General features: G+C 38.6%; 1 protein-coding gene across 1 annotated transcript; it reads left to right on the plus strand.

Moving 5' to 3' along the window:
- The first annotated feature begins 1,218 nt into the window (after nucleotides 1-1,218).
- htra3b (HtrA serine peptidase 3b) lies at nucleotides 1,219-17,902 on the plus strand. Its single transcript, XM_020936457.2, has 10 exons — nucleotides 1,219-1,844; nucleotides 9,673-9,772; nucleotides 11,363-11,495; nucleotides 12,502-12,591; nucleotides 15,810-16,004; nucleotides 16,080-16,112; nucleotides 16,203-16,317; nucleotides 16,400-16,457; nucleotides 16,862-16,957; nucleotides 17,037-17,902. Exons 1-10 carry the CDS (start codon nucleotides 1,394-1,396, stop codon nucleotides 17,203-17,205), a joined length of 1,440 nt encoding a protein of 479 aa, XP_020792116.1. The 5' UTR covers nucleotides 1,219-1,393; the 3' UTR covers nucleotides 17,206-17,902.
- The last annotated feature ends 330 nt before the right edge of the window (nucleotides 17,903-18,232 follow it).

The following is an 18,232-nucleotide window of genomic DNA, read 5'->3' on the forward strand; positions in this document are numbered from 1 at the left end:
GATGACTTCATGTTTGGGAAAGAAGCAAAAACAAACTGAGCATGGCCTGTGCACTGCTGCACGCCACTGACTGTTGTTCTGCTTTGTTAGAAAAGAGATTAGGAATCCTAAAGCTTCATACAATATGGTTTTAATCTGGGCATTTCCTCAAGATATAACTGCACCAACATGACATCTGCAAACTGAGAAGCTGAGTGAATTATTATGAGGAACTACACTAGTGCTAAATCTTTTCTAAACTTACAAGCCTAGTGGTATTTAACAACCACATAGCTGTTAAAAGGTGTTGGATCCCTCTTAAATAAACTTGGTACCAGTATTTTTGTAAATGTTTTATTTTGATTTGCATCCTGCGTATCAGTGGTGTCTGCAGAACAAAGGTTTATCTTTTGGACAGTTTGGTCTAGTTAAAGTCCACATGTGCTGGCCACATCAAAACATTCACACCCATCTCTCCTTTATGAGCCATACTATGGACATGTTTCCACTCTCAGTTTCTGTCCAAATGTTCCAGGTCTATTTAAGCACATTCAGATGGACAGTTCCTTTCTTAAGACTCTGGACTAAGTATTTCCTCTCACAGGTGCAATGCATCTAGAGGCAACCACATGGTTTCAGCTGCAGCCAAGGGGCACATTTGTGTTATGCCCAGCCCTTTACAAGTGATCAGCTGCATCAATACAAGCACTTAAAACTGACAGAACTGTTTTAGAAAAATCTTAAAATGCACATGTAATTCAAAGTAGTGTAGCTACAGTGATATTTTGGCACTAAGGTTAAGGTTATGAACTGATAAATTCCACATGATACATAATAGTTCTCCTATGGGTGCTCATGTTCTGACCTGTGGCGTCACTGAATAAACTCTGAAAGCGCACGTGCAGTCTAATCAGCTGGTTCTGGGTTAGAGAGACTGGACACTAGTGACAACAGCATGAGACATGTGCATACAGCCTGGTTATATCCAAGTAACACAGCATTGGCAATTAATCAAAACGATGGAAGAAACGCAGGCCAAAGACGCTGTGTCTGCACACTCCGTAAATGTACAGATGTAAGTTGTGTTTATAGTTTGCTCTGGATCTGGAGTCGTTTAGGAGACACGTGACTCGCTGTGATAAAGCGTGAGGTCAGACTCAGTAACAGCGGCCCGCCTCCAGCTCCAAAACAGGACCCGAGCGCTCCCCTCTTCTGCGCACACCGGCTCAGGGTGACACGCTGTGTGCACTGAACACTGGCCTCTGCGAGCTTCATGCTTTAGGGCTTTTACGCACTGTCTTCTAGCTTAGTTACACATTGACTGCATGCTACAAGTTTATCTCAGGGATTACGGTCACTTGCTGCTATTTTATTCCAGTTAACGCGCGGTGATGAGCGCAACAGAGCTGGGTCTATGATGCGCTGCTTGATCTGTCTGTGGAATTCTTCAAAAATGCATTTATTTGTGCTCGCTGTCTTTCTTTACCTCAAAAACGGTGCCAATGCGGACCCCAAAGCCAAGTGCCCCGCGCGCTGTGACGTGAGCAGCTGCCCGAGCCCCAGCTGCCCCGGAGGGTACGTGCCAGACCGCTGCAACTGCTGCCTGGTGTGCGCGCTGGCGGAGGGGGAGCCGTGCGGGCGCAAAGACGACCTGCCGTGTGGTGAGGGGCTCGAGTGCAAGCACCCGGCCGGAATGCGCCTTTCCAAGGGCGTCTGTCAGTGCAAGCTCAACTACGAGGTGTGTGGCAGCGACGGCAAGACGTACGGCAACGTGTGCCAGCTGAAGGCGGCGAGCAGGACCGCGCTACAGCAGGGTCTGCTGTCCATCAGCCTGGTGCAGAAGGGACCGTGCGACTCCGCTACAGGTACGAGCTGTGCACGCTCACTTTCTCTGACAAACTTCAGTTCACTAGACGCTTGCAAAAGAAAAGTTTAGTGTGTTACTGGGTCACGGGGAGTTTATGAGTCATTCCAATCCTCTGTGCAATTACCACGAGATTTTTCATTCAAATATTTCACTGTTCACACTCAATATCATAAAGATTTTTTAATCACTATCCCAAGTTTGACAATTCTTATTCAAGTTTGGAATCTTGAAACATATTGTACAGTTTTACTTTTAATGTCTTTACCCAGAATTTACCAGAGCTCTTGTCCAGTAATTTGTTTACAGACTGAACACCTGCAGGGGAGCAGTTTTGAAATGTTACAACTTACTCTTTCATAGCACCAAAGGTGACACTTTCAGCTTGTAAACATTACCCTCTACTGTACTTGCAGGTGTACAGTAAACTGCCCAGCAGTAGCACCTCGTTATTTGAATCCTAGTAAAGCTCTGATACCTGCACCTGCTCCACTTTACAGGACTGTTGTTTAGTGAAGGGTTCAAAAGCCCAGCTCTTAAACCAAACAGTGGTTAAAGAAAGAAAAGCAGCAGAGCAGATGTGTTTAAAGGCATCTGGACATTTAAGTGATGTAGCAGTGAGGGGCAGAACGAGTCACAAATACAAGGGGTCAGAGGGCAAGTGGGAAGAATGAGTCGTCATCTGCCATTTCTAAGAACAGTTATTACCAAGCTCCATGCTCAATAACCTGCACTGGCTATAAATAAATGTTGTTCTGACTCGCTTCAAATGATGTGTTGAGTCGTCTGGGCAGTGTTTATGTTGGTGCCAAATTTGGGCACAGCTTGTTGTAAAAGGGTGACATAAGCAGACGGCTTCAGAGACATTATGCTTGTTTCCTGTTTAATAGTTGCAGACAAAACTAAATATAAAAGACCGTGGGCTGTGGAAGCAGTACCTGGCTTAAACCCCAAATCCTGGATGAGAAAACTGTAGGTCCTTGCCAATTAATTCATATTTTCAGCAGACTTTGAATTTTCTCCAAAGAGCTAAATCAAGATATCTTTAATAATGCACAAAGACTGTAAAGATTTTGTAAAAGAAAAAGTTAATAGGTCAAATATAATAGACTACAATATAAAGCAAATATTACCTCAGAAGTCGTTTTGAGCAGGACAAGTGAGTAATTTATTGGCGCATTTGAACAAAGGTGGCTAGAGTAGCCAAAAAAATTAGTAAAGTAAGTGTTACTTCAAAATAATCACTCAAGTAGAAGTCTGAAGTAGGGTTCCAAGAAAAAAGTAAAAGGGAAAAGTTGCTCAAGTAAGAGTAACTTAAAGCGTAACAATCTGCAAGTAACATCTGATTTATGGTTTGAAGTTGATGTAATTTGAAGAACAAAAACACTAAATAATGCACAAAATCTGCTCTTTTCAAAGCAAAAACACAAAAATGAGAAAAACAAAATCTAAATCTAAAGGAGCAGTGCAAGGAACACAAAAGCTTGGATGGGAACATTAACTAAAACTTGTATAACTTATTAAAAAAGTAAAAGTATGTTGCTAAAAAAGTAGCTACTCTGAAAAGTATAGTCTCTAAAATGTAAAGTATGTAAATATGACTACTATAGTGCTACGCATCTCTGGAATCGAGCCTCTTACATTTATGAAAAAAGACCAAAGTTGTAATTCTCCTGCGTTACAAAACAGTAGCTCTTGTCCTGTTTACAAAGTACACTTTCTGTCCATTAGAAATCACAGGTTCCGGCTCCAAAACATCACCTGTGTTTGGCTCGTCTGTGTGGCACGAACTTTACTGGCGTCTGTAAAAGTGGAACAGTTTAGAGTTTAGAAGTGTTTATCCAGACTGCAGCCCAGAGCGGGTCATTCCAGTGCACGCCGCGGATCACTGCGACTCAGAGAATAAGTAGGCGAACTATACTATCACGGTGCTGAGGGATAAAGCGGGAATGTAACAGGCCAAATGATGCTAATGTGAGAACGTATTAACATGAAAAGGTCGTAGGGTCGTCTGGAGGAAAAAGAAAGTGGCTGTCGGAACTTTAACAAATGACTTCCTGTATGATGGAGCATTCCTTGGAGGCACGATCAGACTGAAGTGAAGAAAAACTACAAAAGTATCTCAACTAATGGGCACTTACACTGAGAGACAAAATACAGCAAATAGCCTATAAGATACTTTTGGTTATACCCATACTGTTCTTCAATAAATGTCAAAATCGCTATGGTAGTAGAGTGACCAGACATCCCTATTATTATTATTTATGTATTTATTTGGGGCAAGTAAGAAAAGTACATTCTTTTACAACAGAAGATGTAATATTCATGAAATCATAGCAGAAATAACAATAAATAAATAAATTGGCCCAAAAAGGAGTGGGAAGAAGAAAACTTATTTAACTTTTTTGAGCTCTGTGTCCATTGTTCTATCAGATTTATTGAAAACCAGTGATTTGTCCCAGTTTTATACAAGAAATGTCCCTATTTTTGACCAATTTAATCTAAACCAGCCCTAAATTAAGACTAAACCAGGACTACACCAACTCTAAACCAGGACTAAAACAGGACTATCACAATTTTTGACTAATCTGGTCCTTGCCAACAGTGAAGAGGAGCATAAATCGACATTTGTCTTACCAAAATATCAAAAAACGTGTTTGCGAATGACCATAAAGCAAAAAAAGTGCAGCAACAGAAGCCCTTCAGATTATTATGACTGAAAAAGAATGCACAATTGCTCTTTTACATGCTCTTTTCACTATTTTATTTACACCAACCATCCCAACCCGGGTGTGTCCCAGTTTATCATTTTGAAAATTATCACTCTTTACAGTAGGCCATTGTTCATTCATTTGCCACAGTGCATAGTGAGGTACAATCTATAGTCACAGCTGCCATGGGATGGACTAGCTGAAATGTGACTACCAATCTGCTCCATTGACTTGGAAGTTGGAAATTAAAAAGTTGTAAAACAATTGACAGAGCATTAGCCTTTGAACTAGTATAGAAGACCCAGTGCCCAACGTACACACTGTATTATTGTGGGAGAGGAACCTTTTATAATTGGCAGAGGTTTATTTTTCCTGTTTTCAATACAATAGGCTCTGTGCACAGTAGGCTCTATTCACGCTTACGTCACAAACCAGGAAGACGTTTGGAAACACACTAGGGATGTAACAATATCCAAATGTCTCTATGCATCTCACGGTACAATATTTATTGCGATATTTTGGAGACGCTGATATAATTGTAGATAGGATACTTTTTTGCTTTTAAAATACCCTGAGAAGATTTTGGTGTGATTTATTAGCGTCATAATCCAAAGAATTCAAGTAAAAACATGTTTCTTCATGTTGTCTGCGCTGAAATGAATCATGGCATATGTAATTCCCTATGTTTATTAGCTATTGCTACTATAAAACAATGAATTTAAGCAAAGGAACTTGTAATTCAATATATTGTGACAACCCACGGTATTATGTGAGACTTTTGACAATACGATATCACGATATTTCAGTTATTGTTACATCCCCGGAACATATGATTACAACTTATGGCGGGTTCTGTTCATGGTAGTAAGTCTGACAAAATGTAGGAAAAATTAGAAAATGGCCCAGTTTTCTTCATCTACATGTCATTGTCGCATTCCATTTTGTTTGGGTAATCAACAAATATAACCATACCTCAGTTTGTCATCATTTCCCGACTGACACACAACTCTGAGCGCATTGGGTACATGTGATTTGAAGAGATGAGGTGCCAGATTCAAGATGATTCCAAACAGCACATATGTATCCAGTCTTCATTTTACCACTGATCACATTTACTTCAGTCAGTTTTATCACAGTGGGTCATCAAGCCCAGTGTCAGTAACTACACTGGAAGTTGTCATCGCATGTTTCCAAACGTCTTCTTGGTTTGAGCCTATAGCGCCCGAGAACCTCACTGTTAGCTTCAATTCTTCCTGTACAACTTTATCTCTATGAGTTTTTTACCGAGTCGTGCTGAAATTAATAAATATTTACAGATAAGACAGTGAGGGACAGGCAGCTGCAGGTTGAGGACACTGACAACAAAACTACACAGATAAAATCAATACTAGAGAACGATACTAGACAATTGTGAGGCATAATTAGAGTGACCTGTTTTCAAAATAAAAAAACTGGGTCATCTCTATTTTGTGGTGGTTGGTAATAATAAAATTGTGAAACCAACGCGTAATTAAAGAAAACTGCTTCACACTCAGCACTCAGTATAGTCATATTTTCTTCGTGTTTTTGTCGTTTTTAAGCAGCTTTTCTGTATTTTACCAAAACAAATGACAATTTATGTCTCTCTTTCCTGTTGGCAGGGATCAGATTGGTCAAAAATTGGGACACCTGGGAATTTTTTTGTATAAAACTGGGACAAATCACTGGTTTTGTGTAAATCTGCTGGGACAGGGGACACAGGGCTCAAAACTGGGACTGTCTCGTGTAAATAGGGACATCTGTTCACCTTCGGGCATAATAAATATCACGTCAACACCACAAACTGTGTTCTACATATACAAATAATTGGGTAGTTTTTCTTTTAATTCATTTGAACTTTAATAGGCTGTTTATATTATTATTTTTTTTACAATTTTAGCCTATAAACAGCAAAAAATAAGAGTTAAGCGTTAGTATTTTGCAGCAGCGTTCTCTTGGTTTTGAACCCTTTATCTTCCCAATCTTCAGCTGCATGTGCACGAGTGGCGCCATGTTTACGCCAGAGTTACAGAAAAAGCCAACATACACTCTAATCTCAGTGGACATGACGGATGATTTGCCACAACAAATTTGGGAGGAGGCATTTGTGGGTCAGTCTGCCATGTATTTTTAAACCAGCCCCACCCTCGAGGAGGTAATGGTCCACTGAATTCGCTGCATGTGTGCCAGCCACCATCACTGCAGCCCAGGCAAAATACATGGGTTTTGTTCAAAGCATAAATAGTGCGGGCTGCTGGGACTTCCTGTTTCCTCTGCAGATAGAAATCACTGTGTAGAGAAGGACATGTGTGGAGAGGAAAGACGTGATGGGTTTAACATCAGTGCAGTAGAAGTCTGTACTATCTATCAAACTGTCAGTCAGAAATATACTGCATATGTTCACGGAGAATCCATGTAAATCCATGTATCATTTGTTCATTCGTTTTTCAAAATAAAATCAAAAATAAGAAAATGAAAAAACAAATATTTTCTTTATTATTTGTCACGAAACCCAAAATGAGAAAATGGATAATAATTATTTTTTTTTGTTTTGGATTTTATGTTTAAATGAGTAATGGAAAAAACTGATAATGTCCTTTTCCCGTTTTTGTGTCGCATACGGACTGAACCAGGACTAAAACAGGACTAAACCAGGTCTAAACCAGGTCTAAACCAGGACTGAACCAGGACTAAACTGGTCTCAAACGCGGTCTGGTCCAGGTCTGATCCCGGTTTCAATCCTGGTCTGGTCCTGGTCTCAGTCCTGTTCTCAGTCCTGGTCTCAATCCTGGTCTCAGTCCTGGTCTGGTCCCGGTCTCAGTCCTGATCACCCGACAGTGTAAGGAGGCACATCTCCGGGCCTGTTCTGATACTCAGTCCCGGTTCAGTCCTGGTTTAGGTTTAAACTTGGTTTAGACCTGGTTTATTCTTGGTTGACTCCTGATTTAGACTTGGTTTAGTCCTGGTTCAGTCCTGGGATCAGCCCTGTTTTAATCCAGTTTCAGTCCTGGTTCAGTCCGTATGCTGCACAAAAGACCCACAGTTTAAGTCACAGAAACGGGAAACGGCCATTATCCATTTTTTCCATTATTAATTTAACCACAAAATTGAAAGCTGAAAAAATGAATCATTATCCGTTTTTTCATTTTGGATTTGGAGACAAATAATGAAGAAAATAGTTGTTTTTTCGTTTTCTTATTTTTGATGTGAATGAACAAATGAACGACTGATGCACGGATTGGATTACAGAGGTTTCACAGATATACAAGAAAAAAGATACAAATTTCAATGCTGTAATAATAATACAAACAATAAATTTTTACACAATAGAATATATACGTTATAATATATTCAACCTCAAAATAACAGTAGTTGCTTTAATTGTACTATGTGGTTTCAGACAAGTTCTGATAGATCTATAGATAAAACTATTCAGGAAACATTCTGTCCTATTTATACGTGATTTTGTTCAATATCAATGTAATATTTGTTCAAGTTTGTATTTTGTTTCAAGTAGTAGTACTAGTTTGGCATTACTTGGTATATCGTAGGGGAGATTCAGTGCTGGCAAAAGGCAAGAGACCGCGGCGCGACAACCGTAGTTTTGCAAGGATTCACTGGGTTCAGAGGGATGTAGTCAAGGCGGGGGACAATTGTTGGCAAGGCGGTCGCGCTAACTATAAAGCACTGCAGGAAACACTGCCTCACCAATTATAGACGAGTGAATATTAAAGAGCCGAGTGAGTTTTAAAGAGCTGAGTCTTCCATGTTGCTGCACATGTAGTGGTGGAATGTAAACACACAAATTGCGCGAACTCACTTGTGCACTGCCCTGCATTGAACCAAACATCCTACATGGAAACAGTTCGGCACGAATACATGTACCATTACACTCCTAGAATAGAGGTCTTGAGTTTTTGACAGCCCTAAACTAAAAAAATAAACTGACATTAAGTTGTGTGAATTGTTTTAAATCCTGAAATTATAGTAATAATATTTCAGAGCTAATAAAACTGGCAAAGTGATTCCGTACTGTAAGAGTTTGTGTATTCAGTATCATTCCGTGTTTTGCCCCATTGAAATAACTTTGCATTTACACCATATCAATTCCAATAACTTCCACGGTTTTACAGCTAAAGCTAACATTAGTATATCTGCGAGGGTTCGGCTTTCTGAGGACACAGTATCAGCAGGACCCACTGGCCTCTGCACTCAGTTGCACTTTGCCTGTTATTTGAGAAACGTTTAGACTAAAATAACAAACCACATTTTCCTCAAGGAGTTTGGCTGAGCAATCAGAGGAGCAGCTTTAGAGATGGCATCAAAGGCTTTATTACAGGCCTTACAAGCACATTTTTACATTTTGGGCCATCATATTTCAGACCCAACCCTTTTTCTGTATGATTTTTATGACTGCGACTGATGTGGGTTTGTACAAAATCACAGATATTTCAAGGTCTGGTATGGGGTTCCACAGGGATCCATGTTAGTTCCCTTAATGTTTTATTAAGAAGTATCAGTTTTGAGCTTATAATACGCACCATTTACTCATGATATGTTGCCAATTATTTATACTCCAACTTTTATAGCCCAAGACTGAGGAATACTCATTAAATAAAATGGACTGGAATGGGCTCATAAATTCATTATCATTTGTCGTAACATGATCTCATTTTGGGTTATTAAATTTTCTTGGGAATTCGCCAGGAACATATTTCACCTTAACTCTTTTGCCAACGTATGTCTTCCTTATGACTACCTTATGTTACCTCTTATGGATTCTTTCATGCAGGATTTACTGTTCAAACTGTTGGCAGGAGGCTCTGTAGATTTCTATTTTTTATATTTACATCAAAGACCCTTCATTTTTCACCATCTTATTCAGATGTACTTTATGACCCCTTTTGTCTAGTCTGTAATGGATGTGGGTTGCTGAATAACTATTTGGCCAAAGTGTTTTAATTCATTTTAGACGACAGGGTGGGTAGACTCTAGGAAAGGGCCACTAAACCTTTTGGCTGACATTTTTGCAGTTTTAACAACCAGTTTGGAGCGACAGTTATGAGTTACTAAAATGCATTATTCTTTCTGCCAGTATAGGTCCCTCTCATGTGGCCAGTCCTCGCTACAAGTTCAACTTCATCGCTGATGTTGTGGAGAAGATCGCTCCTGCTGTGGTGCACATAGAGCTTTTTCTGAAGTAGGTTCACTCTCTGTATACAAACACCACATTCTTATATTTCTAGGGATACTCCAATACTAGGGATGTAAAGATATCCAAATCTCATGATACAATATTATCACAATATGCATCTCACAGTACAATACTTACTGCGGTATTTTGGAGAAGCTATTGTAGATAAGGTATTTTAAAAGCAATAAGTATCCTAACAAGACTCAATTCAAACCAATACTGTCATAATCCCAGGAAATAAAGTTTAAAAAAACTATTTCTTCATGTTATCTGCACTGAAATGAATCATGGGACATGTAATTCTCTGTGTTTCTTAGCTGTTACTACTATAAAACAATGCATTTAAGCAAATTAACTTGTGATTCGAAATATTGTGACAGCCCACGATATTACTGAGAGCCCTTTTACGATACGATATCATGATATTTCGGTTATTGTTATCTAGGGGTGCAACGATATCCAGGTCTCATAATATGATATTGTCACGGTATGAACCTCATGGTACGATATATATTGTGATATTGTGGGAAAGCTCACGATATGGTTGGGAGACTCACAATATTACGATATTATACATAATAACAAGACTGACATTATAAAATGCTTTGAGCAGTTATTTGGTACAACATTTGTTGTCATATTCTAGGGATGTAACGATATCCAAATTTCACAGTAATATTATCAAGATATGAATCTCACGATATGATATTTAATGGGATATTTTGAAAAGGTTAATAATTAAAGATGGGACACTTTCTTGCTTTTAAAATACCTTGACAAGATTTTGGTGTGAATTATTACTTGTATTATTATAGTAATAATCCCAACAATTCAAGTAAAAAACATATTTCTTCATGTTGTCTGCGCTGAAACGAATTATGGGATATGTAGTTCTCTATGTTTATAAACTGTTGCTACTGTAAAACCATGCATTTAAGCAAAGGAACTTGTGATTTAATATATTGTGACAGCCCACGATATTATTGTGAGACTTTTGAGAACGCGATATCACGATGTTTCGGTTATTGTTACATCCCTATTGTTATCTTGAGACAATACCAATATATGTCATGTTTTTCATGCATATCATGCTGCTGAGGCTGATAACCTATTTTGCCAATACCAATATTACCACAAAAACCCATGTCAAGTTTTAGTAAAGTGTTCTAATTACATGCTTACTTTGATTTGTAAAAAATGTTTATCTGGGCTCTTAAATCATTTGTGGCGTAGTTTTGTAAATATACAGCCATTTTTGTAGCCTAATTACTGGGACAAACTGGGAATGTGGATACATTTGTGAATTATATCCGTCTCTATTGAGGTAAATGTGAATGTTCCTCCAGGGTTACAAAATATTTTTATCAGACTTATACTTGATGCACATTGTATCCATGGTTATGTTACAGCACTTACTTCATCAGACAGAAAACCTGCAGAATCGATGGAAAACTTCACATGCACCATTCGCTTTTACACTCAACAACCTTTTTTCTAGCCATGTCTCAACCCTGCCCTCTGCTCAGCCAGCTCAACTTTCTGTGCTTTGTTTCACAGCCAGAATGTTACCATATTTTTCTTGTCTTGTTTTTCCAGACACCCTCTGTTTGGTCGGACCATCCCTCTGGCCAGCGGCTCTGGGTTTGTGATGTCTGAAAACGGTCTGATCGTCACCAACGCCCATGTAGTGTCCAGCAACACTCAAGTCTCCGGTCAGCAACACCTCAAGGTACTTGGCCCAAATATCAACGAAGTCTGGGAATCACAGGGTCCCTCAGCATTCAATACAATACACAAATCATAATTCGCAAATTTTTAAATAACCAAATACATTTTCAGTATTTCTTAAACCACTACATCTAGAAAACTTAATCTGTCATTTTAATAATCAGTGAACATGTCAAATTTATTTATTTACCAAAAAATACTTACTGATGATATCTAGATTTAGCAGCCCACAATATCCATACTGAATCACCAAATTTAGTTCTACATATAGCAATATTTAGATATTTTAGCATACCCTTAATAAGCCAGGCTAGCGCCACCTCGTACTTCTGCTCAATTTCATTTCTCTCCAGTGACTAGGTCAGGAATTATAATACACTAGACGGTTTGCAAAAACCCCGGAAATGTGAGTTCAGACACCAGCCAATCAGCGAAGAGACATACATTCTGTGTTGGCAACGATTCCCGAGATCAAAGATTAAAAGCCGGAACAAAGAGAATGTTTGGTGAATTTTATCAAGGGGAAAGACGTTATTGCCCTTCTTCCTACGAGATTTGGAAGAAGCTTAATATTCCACACTACATACGTCACAACCAAATAGCAGCAAATGGTTAAATAAAAATGAGGTCAGACGGTTTCCACAAAGTGAAAGCAGCTGATGACTTAAGATAATCCTTAATATCAACATAGTACAAAACAATGCTTAACTAGACAGTAAGATGGAGAACAGCTTGAAATGTATCATCAAGTTTTCCTTGGAGTATAATATTACCCTGGAAGAGCAAAGAAAACACTCTTGAGATCACCCTCTGTAATGAAGTGTTGCAACAGGAAAGAGGACTACTCTGACCGTCTCATGGGCCCTTCGCTTTCTGACCTCATGGCTTTTTGTATAATATTTTCTATACTCATGACATACAGTATATCCTTGCAGCAGTATAAGTATCACTAATGTAATGTTCTGCAAGTAAACCTAAGACTACAGTGTACGTGCTTTACCCTATAGGTCCAAATGCAAAATGGGGACGTATTCGAAGCCAGTATCAAAGACATCGACAAGAAATCGGACATCGCCACCATCAAAATTAACCCGCAGGTAAGTGACTGTGCTATACATAACATTCCTCAGCGACCGCAAAGACCCGGTTCTTCTAATAAACAAGATGGTGTTTGTGATGGAAAAGTAGTAAATAGTTTTGAAATCCAGTAAAGTTCACCACAAAATGAGGAATGCATTAAATAAACATGACCCAAATTAGTTGCACAAAAACAGTACAGTTTAAGGTTTTAAGATTTTTTTATTAGTACCCAAGGGTAATCATAAACCTCGAAATCAACAATAGACTGTAGGCTATTGGTAACACCCTAAAATAATTACAATGTTAACAGCCTTAATAAAAATGAGCAAAGATACATGATGAACAAATTGTTTTCTACTAAGCCTGAAATGTCTTGTTGATTTTCACTGGTGAAAACACTTCATTTTAAATGTTTTGAAGTGGTCCAAATTGACTTATGCATTCCAGGAATCCTAATTATTCACTGCAGTGAGTTTAAAAGTGCTTTTTGCAACTTTCCGTGGCCAGAGCAGAGTTTGCTGTTAGGGTTAGGATGACCAGATGTCTTTATTTTTCTGGGACAGTCCCAGTTTTGAGCCCAGTGGATTTATCCAACCCACCCAAAACCACTGAATTGTCCCATTTTTATGTAAGAAATATTCCAGGTGTCCCTATTTTTGACCTATTTGATACTTGCCAAGAGTAAAGAGAGGAATAAATTGTAATTTGTTTATGTAAAATACAAAAAATCTGCTTAAATGACCAAAACAAAAAGAAAATGTGACTATACAGACTCACATTAGATACACATTTGTCATGAATGGTCTCTGCTTAACAATTTTCCTTAATAGTCCAATGAGGTTCATTTGGTCTTCCGATTATTTATGTTATTAGGTTCTTTTTTCAGACCCAGAGTTTGTTTACATACCTGACATACATACCTCAGAGTGGTCACTTGACGTTGCTGTGACGTGTCTGGTGAGCTGATTTATACAGGTTTAAAAATCCTAATAACATAAATTTTCCTTATTTATGCACTCGCTTCACAATTTTATTCACCAAAAAAACAAGGATGTCCCAGTTTTTTATTCTGAAATTCTGGTCACCCTAGTTAGGTTGCATTCAAGCACACTCTTCCTGGTTCCTGGACTGGATTATGCATTATAATTAGATGCAGACAGTACACAGCTGATTTATTTTGACCTCAAGAGCTGCTTTTACAATATATCTGGACTGGGCCAAGACTTTCTGTGTAAATACATGGAACGAAATCAGAACCTTTAAATCTTTCTTCATGCTTTATGTATTATAGGTATATTCAGTTATAGAAAAATATTTTAATTCCTGTTTACTGACTTCTTACACTTTAGATGTATGATTAAAGAGCATAAAATGAAATGAAAGCCAAGTTTCAAGTCCAAGTCCACTGCACACAGTTAAAATGATTTACTATTTTGACTGTTTATTTGACTAGTGCGCTCTTCACCGTCAATGATGTCCAAGGAAAACGAGTTTAACAAAGATCTAGTGCGTCAAAGGAACAGCTTGAGCAGGATACTCCCCCAAAGCGAAAACAAATGTAATGTAGAGATATGACTAAAGGCACGTCACTTCTGCCAAATGAGAACCACATTTCTTTGGCCTGTCCACAGCTGCAGCTTCACACCGTTGGTTAAAGACAACAATGGCAGGGACGTAGTGCGACCCCAGGCTGACCCTGGTGTGTTGGAGCAACCAGGAGACTTGGGCCAGAACAGGGCAGGGAGAAGAAAAAGAAAGAAAAAGAGAAAGAAAGAATAACAGGTCCAATCTCTGCTCCACCAAAGAAATGACAGAAGAGAAGCATGTGTTTCTAGTCAGGACACTCCCAACATTCACAGCGTGTCTCATTCTGATCAAGATTATTTACTAACAGCGTGCAAACTAAGATATTTCACTGTGGTAAAATTTTAAAAAGCAAACTGTTTTAAAGCAACTTTTCTGCCACCTGCTTGTCTCCATAAAGGTGCTCTTATTTGTCTGAAATGTGTATGGCAGAATGTTTAGTGGAGACGGCACAAGGTCAAGTTTGCTCAGAGACATCCCAGAATGCAGATTTTTCAAGGTGCTGTTTTGGCGGATAAAATGTCTGGAATTGAATTAAGGCAGTGCAATCAATCAAATTTTTATCGCAATTTCAATTTGTGAGTCACACGATCTCCAAACTCATATAATCAAGTTGAAACGACAACACAAGTTCAAGCTCTGCCAAAAATACCTCAGGAAAAAAGAACAAGATGGTAAAGATTGAAAACGTGAAGTGTCCAGCACAGTCTCCAGACTTAAACCCCATCGAGCTGGTTTGGGATGAACTGGACAGAAGAGTGAAAGCCAAGAAACCTACAAGTGTCACACATTTATGGGAACTTCTGCAACAGACTTGGGAAGAACTTTCTGAAGAATATTTGATTTCTATTGTTAAAAGAATGAGCCACGAGTGTGTTCAGCTGTTATATCTGCTAAAGGATTACACTTTGATGAATCTAAAGTTTAGAATACGTTTTGGTCAACCCTAAACAGTAAACATTAAAAAACTGGAAAAATTGTGGTGTTCTAAAACTTTTGACTGATAGTGTATTTATTTTAGTTTTTAAATATAGAGATTGTAGAACATCTAGATATATAGTTTATTTTAGATACATTTATGATTTTCTATGTCATGTTCAAAGTATATTTTATACATTTTATGTTTTATACATCTAAGGTACATATTTGTAACCTATATTTATTTTCAATACAAAGCGTTTTTGTATTTTTTGTTTCTGAGAGAGAGAAATGCTGAATAAAGGCATCGTGTAACTAAAAAAAATAATCCTTTTATTAATGATGATTTCAATATTGACCAAAATAATCATTATAATGATTTTTTCCAGCCCATGCAACATACAGTAGTTAATGTATTTAATTGAGGCACAGTCCAGACAATGGAAGGCAGGTCCTCCACCAAAAAAATTATAGTGCACGTTGTCCAAATTATATGAATATTTATGTAGTATTGCCTTAAAAATCTATGCCCACTACCGACTATCACTTTCATACACACATGTAGGTAAACTGGATTGGCCAAAGACACAATGCCACCATTCCAATCTCCACTATACATCTATTAAAATGCTGGTTGAAATCTGAGGACATCTTAAAAGCCATCTTAACTCAGCTTTGCCTTTATGTGACTTTAATCAACATATAATTAACATCTATCTGCCTTGTACTCCAGACCAAGCTGCCAGTGCTCTTCCTGGGCCACAGTGCTGACTTGAGGCCTGGGGAGTTCGTGGTGGCCATCGGCAGCCCCTTCGCCCTCCAGAACACAGTGACCACCGGCATCGTGAGCACAGCACAGAGGGACGGCAAAGAGCTGGGCCTGAGGGACTCGGATATGGACTACATCCAGACTGACGCGATTATCAATGTAAACTAACAACTCAAAATGTAACATAAATCCAGTTTGATCCATCCTGCTGACTGTTGTGTGTTCTGTTTACAGTACGGCAATTCTGGAGGACCTCTCGTTAATCTGGTAAGATTCTGTTCAGTATATTTACATTGTTGTATATTGATCCTACGTTAAATGTTTTATTTTGAACATAAGTATGCTCTTTTGTTTCAGGATGGAGAAGTTATTGGCATCAACACATTAAAAGTAGCCGCAGGGATATCCTTTGCCATCCCCTCAGACAGGATCACACGGTTCCTCAATGATTCCATGGACAAATTCAGCAAAGGTGAAGTCTTTTTGATTTTTTATATCTTTTTTAAATCTGCAGATAGACCCACAGAGACTGAACAGCTCACCTTTTGTTTCAGACACAAGGCTGATTAAGAAGAGGTTCATCGGCATACGGATGCTGACCATCACACCCACGTAAGTCACAGATAACCTTTTCTCCTGTGAAAAAAGCCCAATATTCTGAGGTTATTTAGAATGAAAATATAGAGTGATATACTGTTTTTCATCCATAATTAAAGGTGGCTGTGTCTTTGTGGGTGGTCAAAAACCGGGGATGTCCACAGGGGGATTATCAGATAAATGAAAAGAAAACGAATGGGACACTTTTCAACAATAAACATTGTTTTAAATTTTTCCAAATCATTGTTACATTTAAGATATAGTCTTTGCATATTTTCATGAGCTGCTTTCTTTGCCTCCTAACACAAGCCTAATCACTCACAGGCTTGGGAAAATTTAGATATTAAATATTTATTTCATTGCCGAAGTCCTTTTTTGTGGAGAAGAATAATAAATAAAGTCTGTGTTGTCTTTGTCAGGCTGATAGAAGAGCTGAAACAGCAGAACCCAGACTTCCCTGATGTCTCCAGTGGGATCTACGTGCACGAGGTGGTTCCTCACTCTCCGGCTCAGAAGTAGGTTTAAGTCTCACTTTATTTGACAGTGTCTGTGTGGTTTCATCGTGGAGATCTCACTCTTTCTTGTCTTATGCAGAGGGGGCATTAAAGATGGAGACATCCTGGTCAAACTCAATGGTAAACCCCTGATGAAAACAGCTGACCTACAGGGGGCGCTGCAGGAGGAGACAGCTCTGCTACTGGAGGTGCGGAGGGGCAATGACGACCTCCTGTTTAATATTGAGCCTGATGTGATCATGCAATAACCCAAATGTACGTGAACCTTAAATGACTGTGCTTAGACCAGTGGTCTTAAAACTGGACTGTCCCACTGGGGACTGATGCTGGACAATTCAGGACAGTGGACAGCTGATGGTACTTGGGACAACCTCCTTCTAACCAGAAGACAAGAGGGACACACCAGCAAGATTCTTACACAATATACTGTACTTTAGACGTTTGGTCTAGTTTGTTATTTGTTCTTTAGAACAAACAGTGAGAGCAAAGAGAGTGTGTCATGTACTGGGAGCATCCTGGAGATGCAACATCTTCTTAATTGGCACTTCTTCTTTTATAGTAGTATATTAATGACCATGTTAGTATATTAATGACCATATTACTGTATTAGTGACTAGCTCTTGACCAGTTTAAGCATGTGCCACAAGTGAGCAGCTGTTGCAGCCATGACAAGAGCAAGAGCAGTTATCATTTGACTGTACTGTGTCTACTGCCTCCGGTCTAACTAAACATGCATGTCATTTATCTGACTGACAACAGTGTGAACAACTCACTGATGCTAAATACTAATTTCATCATAACAATCAACTGAATATCGCTGCACATGTTCTTATGCAGGCTACAGAGGAGTAATGGGTTTGGCTCATGTTGAGTAAAGTGAGGTTCTTAAGAGGATGAGGTCTTTTGTAGCTAAGCTGGCCTGGGGCTTATTAAAGAGTCCTTTAGTGACAGGGACTGTGTATCCCTTGTTTTTTGTTTAGTTTGTTTAGTTTTTTGTTTGTTGTTTTTTTTGACAAATGTTTGACGTACTGTTGTATGTTTTTGTCCAATAAACAGTTAACACTTGAATATCAACACATGTAATATTTTTTGCCTAGTCTGATGTAAATAATCTTAAAACCTACACCCATCTGTGTGCATTTAAGTTTTTACAGCCACACTTAAATGTTTACAGACTTTTACATATGGGTTTGGAAATTCATGCGATACAAAATTTTATGAGAGATGCAAATTCTGCTATTCTGTACACATTAAAATTATCATGGAGAGATACAA

This window comes from Boleophthalmus pectinirostris, unplaced genomic scaffold (genome assembly GCF_026225935.1).
Source record: "Boleophthalmus pectinirostris isolate CB_2022bp ecotype Guang Dong unplaced genomic scaffold, ASM2622593v1 HiC_scaffold_20, whole genome shotgun sequence".
Lineage (NCBI taxonomy): Eukaryota > Metazoa > Chordata > Actinopteri > Gobiiformes > Gobiidae > Boleophthalmus > Boleophthalmus pectinirostris.

What these genes read in the sequence shown, in the direction of transcription:
- htra3b (XM_020936457.2), top strand. Translation starts at nt 1,394, where the DNA reads ATGATGCGCTGCTTGATCTGTCTGTGGAATTCTTCAAAAATGCATTTA. An exon ending in GAGGACCTCTCGTTAATCTG is followed by an intron (nt 16,113 to 16,202) that starts GTAAGATTCTGT and finishes CTTTTGTTTCAG; the next exon opens with GATGGAGAAGTTATTGGCAT. An exon ending in CATGGACAAATTCAGCAAAG is followed by an intron (nt 16,318 to 16,399) that starts GTGAAGTCTTTT and finishes CTTTTGTTTCAG; the next exon opens with ACACAAGGCTGATTAAGAAG.